At 44.2% G+C, this 8,200-nt stretch overlaps 1 protein-coding gene across 2 annotated transcripts; it reads left to right on the top strand.

The window, feature by feature from the left end:
- The first annotated feature begins 673 nt into the window (after window positions 1-673).
- Window positions 674-7,936, top strand: IL12A (interleukin 12A). 2 transcript variants are annotated; one of them, XM_017851294.1, is made up of 7 exons: window positions 674-1,096; window positions 2,094-2,239; window positions 4,927-5,040; window positions 5,360-5,401; window positions 5,477-5,518; window positions 5,610-5,753; window positions 7,327-7,936. In XM_017851294.1, the coding sequence occupies exons 1-7, from the start codon at window positions 979-981 to the stop codon at window positions 7,480-7,482; spliced, it is 762 nt and encodes a 253-aa protein (XP_017706783.1). In that variant the 5' UTR covers window positions 674-978; the 3' UTR covers window positions 7,483-7,936. The 2 variants fall into 2 exon arrangements, with proteins under 2 accessions (XP_017706783.1, XP_017706854.1); XM_017851365.1 differs by lacking the exon at window positions 5,360-5,401 and having other exon boundaries at window positions 715-1,096; window positions 7,327-7,836.
- The last annotated feature ends 264 nt before the right edge of the window (window positions 7,937-8,200 follow it).

Here is an 8,200-nt window from a genome sequence, read left to right as displayed (position 1 = left end):
CAGAAGGTACACTCCTTAGTATGGCATCCCCTGCCCTCATGGCACGGCCCCATCCAGCTCTCCAGCCTCACAACCTGCAAGGACACCTAGACCCCCACCTCCCTCAACCCTTCATGACTGCGCTTCTGATCCCTGTTTCCCCTGGCTAAACCCTGCGTGCCCTCCCGCTGGAAGCGGTCTAATGCCTACTTGTTTTTAACACTCTGGTTGGGGCCCCAGCTCCCGGGAGTCTTTGCTGACTCCTGGACCCCGTTGCCCCGGCTGAGCGTGGGCTCTTTCTCTAGGTCTTTCCTCCCAGGACTCTGTGCATTCATCCCATCGTTAAACTGGATTCTCTACAAGAGTAATAATTGCGTAGTCAGTCAGTTCTCATCCCTTTTCAGGTTTCAGAAAAGACCTGTGAACAAAAGGCATTGAGTCTGATTTAGTGTGGCAATGCCCCAAGGGTCCTGTTCTCCCTGGGTGCCCTGCACCTGGTGCAACGTCGGCCTGGCATCTAGTGAGCCATCTGAAGGAACGATGATGAGTGAATGATTTGCCTACCCCTTCCAGTAGTAGGCTGGAGGTCGTGGTTAGGGCCCATCCCTATACAGGACATGGAAAGTGGGAGGCACTCCTCTTGCTACGTCGGCAGGGGGCGCTGCACAGCTGCGGGGCGGGGTGGCTGAGACAAGGGGCGTCCAGCTAAGGCCGGGGACCCAGGGTGGTGGGCGGGGTGTCTCGCCCGCCTGTGGACCCCGCGAAGTAACTGCGAACATTTCGCTTTCATTTTGGGGCGAGCTGGAGGCGGCGGGGCCGTCCCGGAACGGCTGCGGTCGGGCACCCGGGGAGTTAATTCGAAAGCGCCGCAAGCCCCGCGGGCCGGCGGGACCGCACGTGTCACCGAAAAGCTGATGTAGAGAGAGACAGAGAAAGAGACAGAAAGCAAGAGACCAGTGTCCCGGGAAAGTCCTGCCGCGCCTCGAGACAATTATAAAAATGTGGCCCCCTGGGTCAGCCTCGCAGCCACCGCCCTCACCTGCCACGGCCACAGGTCTGCATCCAGCGGCTCGCCCAGTGTCCCTGCAGTGCCAGCTCAGCATGTGTCCAGCGCGCAGTGAGTACCCAGCCAGCCAGGGCTCTGGTTTGCTCGGGTGCGGAGGGGCGGCTGCTTGGGAAGAGGGGGTGGAAACTCAAGTCTGCCTAAGGAGAGACTGGAACCGCAGCAGCCCTCTCCTGCAAAGAGGAATAAGAATAGGGGTCTCACCATGCGCTAGATAGGGCATGTCTCTTCATCTCGAAACAGCCTGATGAGCTATCATTATGCCTACTTCGTAGAGGAGAAACTGGGGCCCAGCGTGGGAGATTTCCTGCCTTCCTGCCTAGGGTCCCTCAGCTACAAACAGAAGGCAGATCCAGATCCTAGCTAGTTCTAAAGTCAGGATTGGCAGGGTGCAATGGTTCACGCCTGTAATCCCAGCACTTTGGGAGACCAAGGCGGGCAGATCACCCGAGGTCAGGAGTTCAAGACCAGCCTGACCAACATGGTGAAACCCCGTCTCTACTAAAAATACACAAATTAGCCGAGTGTGGTGGTGGGTGCCTGTAATCCCATCTACTCGGGAGTCTAAGGCCGGGAAAATTGCTTGAACCCGGAAGTGGAGGTTGCAGTGAGCCTAGATTGTGCCCCTGCACTCCAGCCTGGGCCACAGAGTGAGACTCCGTCTTAAAAAAACAAATAAGTCAGGCTTTCTCACTCTACTGTTTTTAAAACACTGGATCCCAAGTCTGACTCAGCCACTTCACCACCTGGTCTGGGTTTCCCTCATCAAAAACATGAAGGCTTTCTCTGGGTGATTTTTGGGTTCGACACCCTTGTCCAAGCTCATCCCTAAACCCTCACAAGGAGCTGGCTTCTAGTCCTAGAATAGAGTGGCGCTTTATAATAACTTGAGTCATCTCTCAGATGTTGAGGGAAAAGTGTTGGAAATGGGTGGAGGGAGGTGGGTGCCAAGCAGAAATGGATGGGTGAAGGTGGCCAGAATGGAGGGAAGGTGGTGCACGCAGGCCATCCAGGCTGAAGTTCCTCCACCTGCTCCTCACTTCCCTTCCAGGCCTCCTCCTTGTGGCCACCCTGGTCCTCCTGGACTACCTCAGTTTGGCCAGAAACCTCTCCGTGGCCACCCCAGTCCCAGAAATGTTCCCATGCCTTCACCACTCCCAAAACCTGCTGAAGGCCGCCAGCAACACGCTCCAGAAGGTGAGCTCTTCCTGCCCTCTCCGCTGTGCACTTGCACCCTCCCTGAGGAAGAGGCCTTTCATCCTACCCTCTGGTACCTGATGGAACTGCAGAGAAATTGTGGAGGTTCATTAGTAGATGTCAACAGCAAGAGAGGGAACTTTACAAATGGCCCAAGTGTTAAAGACAATTTCCTAGTGAAATTGTGTCTCCAGAGAAAGCAAGAGTAATAATAAATGATAATGATGTTGGTTTTGGCTATGTCTACACAGAGTAAAGTGGATATTTGCAGTGTTCCTGTAGCCTGCCAACAGAGATAGAATTGTGTCAGGTCCACATGGTTTCTCTGCATCACTGATCAAACCCGGAAATAGTTACTTGCATGCATACTTTTTGTTGGGGGGCAGGGGTACAAAGATGAAATAGCCTTGTCCCTCCTGCTGCCCACCAGCTTCTACTTGGTGACACAGTTCCTTCTTAGAGCAACACTTCTCAGGGAGGACTATGACAGTGCACATGCGGCCTTCATTTTCTAGGGAAGGGTTACCTAACTTTATTTACAGCTTCGTTCTTTTAGGTTTCATATTTTAACGTAAAAACCATTGCTGTTAAAAACTGCTCCAGTAGCTATTGCTGCAAAGGCTAAAGGTTAGTGTTTTAAAAGATGTCCTCTGCCTTTTTGATCTCTAGGAAATTTTTCTTGAGTATTTTCTAGCTTGTTGCCTTATGAATATCTTAAAATAAGCTCAATACCACCAAGCCTTCCAAAAGGGCTCTTTTCCCCTTTCAGTCCTTCATAATGTGCTGTGCATTGCTCCTCACAATTTAATGAATATTCATTAGACAGGGGGCTCAAGTGAGAACTGCTTTGTTTCCTGAAGAAAGGTTCAAAATGGATAACTTGTAGGTGCTCCAATTCATATGGATGTTTTTTGTGCAAAAGCTGAAGCCTCTACTCCCAGATACAGTCAAAAGATTATAGAAATCAATTTAATGTTTTGTACATCATTTGTCAAATTTGCTGCAGTAGGAAACAAAGGAGGTAGATGCAAGTGATTCACTGGCCATATCCAGCCCATAGTTTTGTAGAGTTTGGGCTATATGTTTATTTTTTAGTTCGATGCTATTCAAAAACTGAACATTTCAATTGAGATTTCAAATTTCTAGCTTCTCCTGAAAAGACCTGAAGAACAACACTGGACTCACACTTCCAAATCTAACTCTTTAGAACCTGCTCAGAATAGTGGCATTGCCCAGGTCTATTTAAATACCTCTAGGAATAGTGTATTCATTTCTACTGCTGCTGTCACAAATGTAGTGGGTCTAAATGACACAAATTTATTAACTTACAGCTCTAGGCATCAGAAGTCCAAAATGGGTCCTACTGGGCTAAAATCAATGTGTCAGCAGAGCTGTAGCCCTTTCTGGAGGCTCTTGGGGAGAATCTGTTGCCTTGCTTTGTCAGGTCTAAAGGCTGTCCACATTCCTTGACTTGTGGCCCCTTCCATTGTTCATACCAGCAATGTCTGGTTGAGTCTTTCTCATGCTGCTCCCTCTGGACTGACCTTCTACCCGCTTCTACTTTTGAGGACACTGCTTACACTGGATTCACCCAGATACTCCAGGATCATCTCTCTACTCTTAGATCAGCTGCTTAGCAAATTGAATGTCATCTACACTTTCATTCCTCTTTGGCAGGTCACACAGCACATTACCAGGTTCCAGGGATTGGGAGGTGGATGTCTTTGGAAGCGGAGCATTGGTCTAGCTACCACAGAAAGGGATTTTACTACTTGTGTCCAAACGTATTCTGAATTTTCAGGCCTTGCTTCTTGGCTCATGCTGTTACCTCTGTCTGAGATTTCCCTCCTCCATTGACAACATTTTACTCCTCTTAATGCAGGTGTCCCATCTCTAGGAAGCTTCGCTTCCCTTCCTGCCCCTCCTCAGAAGCTTCATGCCCTTTTCACCATGTCTCACCTACTGACGCCTCCTGGTCCATCTGGGCACTTGTCTGTCTCAGCAGCTAAACTTGCAATCCAGAAGGGTATACATGGTCCTCTTCTCTGTCATGTTCTTAGTACCTAATGGAGCACCTGGCACCCATCAGCCTGTTGAATGGAAAAATGATTGTAATCTTCAATCATACAGTCCTTTACTTCCTAAGATACCATTTCATAATTTTACCCAACGGTGCTTTCCAACACACTAAGATAACATCTCTGTGTATGTGTGTGCATGTGTGCACTGCAAATTAAATCTCGCTTGTCTTAAGGGTTTGCATGTTTGTTATATCCATCAAGCTGTGACCTTAAGAGTTCCCCCTTTAGAAGTTATACTTGAAATAGGTATTCATAGAATACAGTCACTTTAGCAAAAGAAGAAACAGTTTTCACCAGAAGCAAGTGTCACAGTGAGGTATGGAGGCTGGTTAGCACAGGCTGATGACATGATTTATTGTGTTTACATAATGAAAAAATATGTCATCCAGAGAAACATGCCCCAAGCATAGGGAGAGGAGGGTGAGAGACAGAATGTAAGGAATCTGTTTCCTTTTGTGTTATGAAGAACCAGAATTTCCTGCAGGTCAAAGCGACAGAGGTCAAGGACAGCCAGCCGGAGCCTGCCTGGCACCCTGGCGTACCAGCCTTGTGGGGTGCCAGGTGCCTTATCAATGTTATAAACTGTTTCTCTTTCATTTTTCATAGGCCAGACAAATTCTAGAATTTTACCCTTGCACTTCTGAAGAGATTGATCATGAAGATATCACAAAAGATAAAACCAGCACAGTGGAGGCCTGTTTACCATTGGAATTAATCAAGGTATAGAGGATTTTCCTCCCAAAGCTTGCAGTATGGTTAAAAGCTGTGCATCAAATCTCACCTGCTTCTAAAAATTCATGTTTCTGGTATCCATCATTATGGGACTTTAACTGGTCCTACTTCAGAAGTTAGATTTGGGAGAAAATTATAAAATAGATGGCTTTTTTGCAATAATATGAATATACTTAACACTTAAAATAGTTAAGATGGTAAATATTATGATATGTGTTTTTACCATAATAAAAAAAGTTTGACCTGAAAAGTCAGAAAGATTTATACTAAGAATTAATAATTTGATAGATGATATTTTTCCCTCTAGAATGAGAGTTGCCTAAATTCCAGAGAGACCTCTTTCACAACTGTAAGTCAAAACATGAAAAGTTTCAGCCTGTATGATGAATTCATATCACTGATGTCTGTTTATTTTTTCTTCTAGAATGGGAGTTGCTTGGCTTCCAGAAAGACCTCTTTTATGATGGTAAGACACACAGCTCTTTCCTCAAATGCAATGGGGGAAATGTTTTTAGCCCATCTCAAAGGATACTTCCCCTTCTTGTCATGTCACCCAGGCCCTGTGCCTTAGTAGTATTTATGAAGACTTGAAGATGTACCAGGTGGAGTTCAAGACCATGAATGCAAAGCTTCTGATGGATCCTAAGAGGCAGATCTTTCTAGATCAAAACATGCTGGGCGTTATTGACGAGCTGATGCAGGTAAGACTTCATTCTATCAGTGAGAGCACCTTTTTCATGCTAAAGATACCTAGCCAGGGTCCTCAATAAAGAGGTATAAAATCAGGTCTTCCTGGATTGGTGGAGGCCTTTTAAAGGCCTGACAGACTTACATTTTCAAGGAGACAGCCTTGAGGGTGCCCCCTATAGGGAGCACAAATGTGAGCAGATGACATTATGAAAAGCAGACTCCAAAGTATTCACTCTGTGGTATCCCCCACACTCTGCAAATGTTTTTGTGCATTTTCTTATGTCAGCCTCAAAACTACCATATGGGATCTGCACAAAGGAGGGAACCAAACCTTAGGAGAGTTAAACCACTTATCTGAGGCTCTGCCTCTTAAAATCCTTCAAGAGGATTTCACTACACTTACCTTCTCACTCACCTCTAAAGGCTCCAGGATGTGCTCCAGGTTGTGCATACAAAGGGCCAGCTTGCGTATCTGCAAATATTGCTGGGAAAACAAGCAAGATTGGTGCCTGATTATGACCCATTGTGAACCAAAATGTGAACCAAATAAAAGAATGACCTATCATCTGGGGCGTCTATAATGTTATTCATAGGCAAGAACTTGCTTTGTAATGTTCTGAATCACCATAACACAGATGCTAATATAAAACAAGTATTTACATAAGCGAGGGTGATTGCTTTGGTGACTAGGACACGGGATAAAAATATGGTGGCAGAAATCATTGTCTGAAAGGTAATTGATTTACTTTTATTCTTTTCGTGTGTGTATGTGTGTGTGTGTGTGTGTGTGTGTGTGTGTGTGTGTGTATGTGCCAGATTACTGTTTGAAAGGCAATGAGCTTTATCCAAGTATCAAAGAACGTTACCATCTAGAGAGCTGTAGTTGCTGTTTCATTTTTAGGACCAAGAGTTGGGTGATTTGGGTGCTAGAATCAATTCTACCAGTAACCAGACAACTATTCCCAAACCACTTAACCCCTCTGTGCCTCAGTTTCCTCTGGTATAAAATGGGGTGACTTTATTCTAGGTTTCTTTTAGACTTTTTGTGAGGAAGATATGAAAGTATTTATTCATCAAGGGTGCAAATTCTATTGTGTTATCAAATCAAAGTGCTAAACTTGGGAAATTCATGGCCAGGTTTATCTGACACAAATGGCATGTCCTCAGTAAACAGGCCTGTTACTAATAGCAAGTTCTGATCGATAGCAATCCATCACCTCCCTGTGCTAAACAGAAGTGGGCTTTTTAATGTAACATATACAGAATTAATTAGATATTGCAGCAGATGTCATTTTAAAGGAACTGTTTCTTTCTAAGACACAACTCCCACTGATGATTTTTTTCTAAGTGGTTTTAAGGGTCTTTTCTGAGCTCATTGAAGATGGCTGTGCTTGGAAAATGAGTATTTCTTTTCTCAGGTTCTGCCTGGTAATCTTGCTGAGAGTAGATGTGGGTTGGGTTTAGGAGTGGCATAAGGGACTGAGTTGCAAGCTCTGAGACATGTACTGGCTTCACTCATTTTTATGAATGAATATTTGAATTTTGGAATACGATGTAAGTCACGCTTACTGTTCATTCTCCTAGGCCCTGAATTTCAGCAGTGAGACTGTGCCACAAAAATCCTCCCTTGAAGAACCGGATTTTTACAAAACTAAAATCAAGCTCTGCATACTTCTTCATGCTTTCAGAATTCGGGCAGTGACTATTGATAGAGTGATGAGCTATCTGAATGCTTCCTAAAAAGCGAGGTCCCTCCAAACCATTGTCATTTTTGTAAAAATCTGAAATGAAGAAAGTTTGATAGGATGTGGATTAAGAACTAGGGAGGGGGAAAGAAGGATGCGACTATTACATCCACATGATACCTCTGATCAAGTATTTTTGACATTTACCATGGATAAATTGCTTTTCAGTTTTCATGAATGAATTGCTTAGAAGGGAAAATGTCCATCCTGAAGGCGTTTTACATTCACTTTAATAGAAGGGCAAGAATTTATAAGCTATTTCTGTACCAAAGTGTTTGTAGAAACAAACATGTAAGCATAATTTATTTTAAATTATTTATTTATATAACTTTGTGATCATGAAAGTATCTGAACTAACTTATCTTTATTTATGTTATATTTATAAATTATCGAGTGGATTTGAAAATATTTTTTAAGTGTTCTAAAATAAAATTATTGAATTAAAGTGATTCTCCTATTTTTCTAATGTACTTTTAAGTGTTAAAATACACATTGTGGGAAAATTGAAAACTCTGATGAGACTTCAACAAAATTACTCTGGAAAGAATGCCACAGTATTCTTCTTCTTCCTTTCCTAGTTCCTTTCATCTCATTTTAAAGGGATCCTAGTAAGACAAGATATGCTTTACTACTAAGACAGCCAAGTGAGTCGTGGTTTTGAGGATTTATTATTTTGTTCAACATGAGTCTAAAAGTGTGCTATGCATTAGACA

Source organism: Rhinopithecus bieti, unplaced genomic scaffold (genome assembly GCF_001698545.2).
Source record: "Rhinopithecus bieti isolate Rb0 unplaced genomic scaffold, ASM169854v2 scaffold_55, whole genome shotgun sequence".
Lineage (NCBI taxonomy): Eukaryota > Metazoa > Chordata > Mammalia > Primates > Cercopithecidae > Rhinopithecus > Rhinopithecus bieti.
The sequence above is the reverse complement of the archived record's forward strand: the minus strand, read 5'-3'. Positions and strand labels throughout refer to the sequence as shown.

Bases quoted from the DNA above. Each gene is read 5' to 3' on its own strand.
- IL12A (XM_017851294.1), top strand. From the start codon at position 979: ATGTGGCCCCCTGGGTCAGCCTCGCAGCCACCGCCCTCACCTGCCACG. The intron at 2,240-4,926 runs GTGAGCTCTTCC...CATTTTTCATAG, and splicing joins CCAGCAACACGCTCCAGAAG to GCCAGACAAATTCTAGAATT. The intron at 5,402-5,476 runs GTAAGTCAAAAC...TTTTTCTTCTAG, and splicing joins GAGAGACCTCTTTCACAACT to AATGGGAGTTGCTTGGCTTC.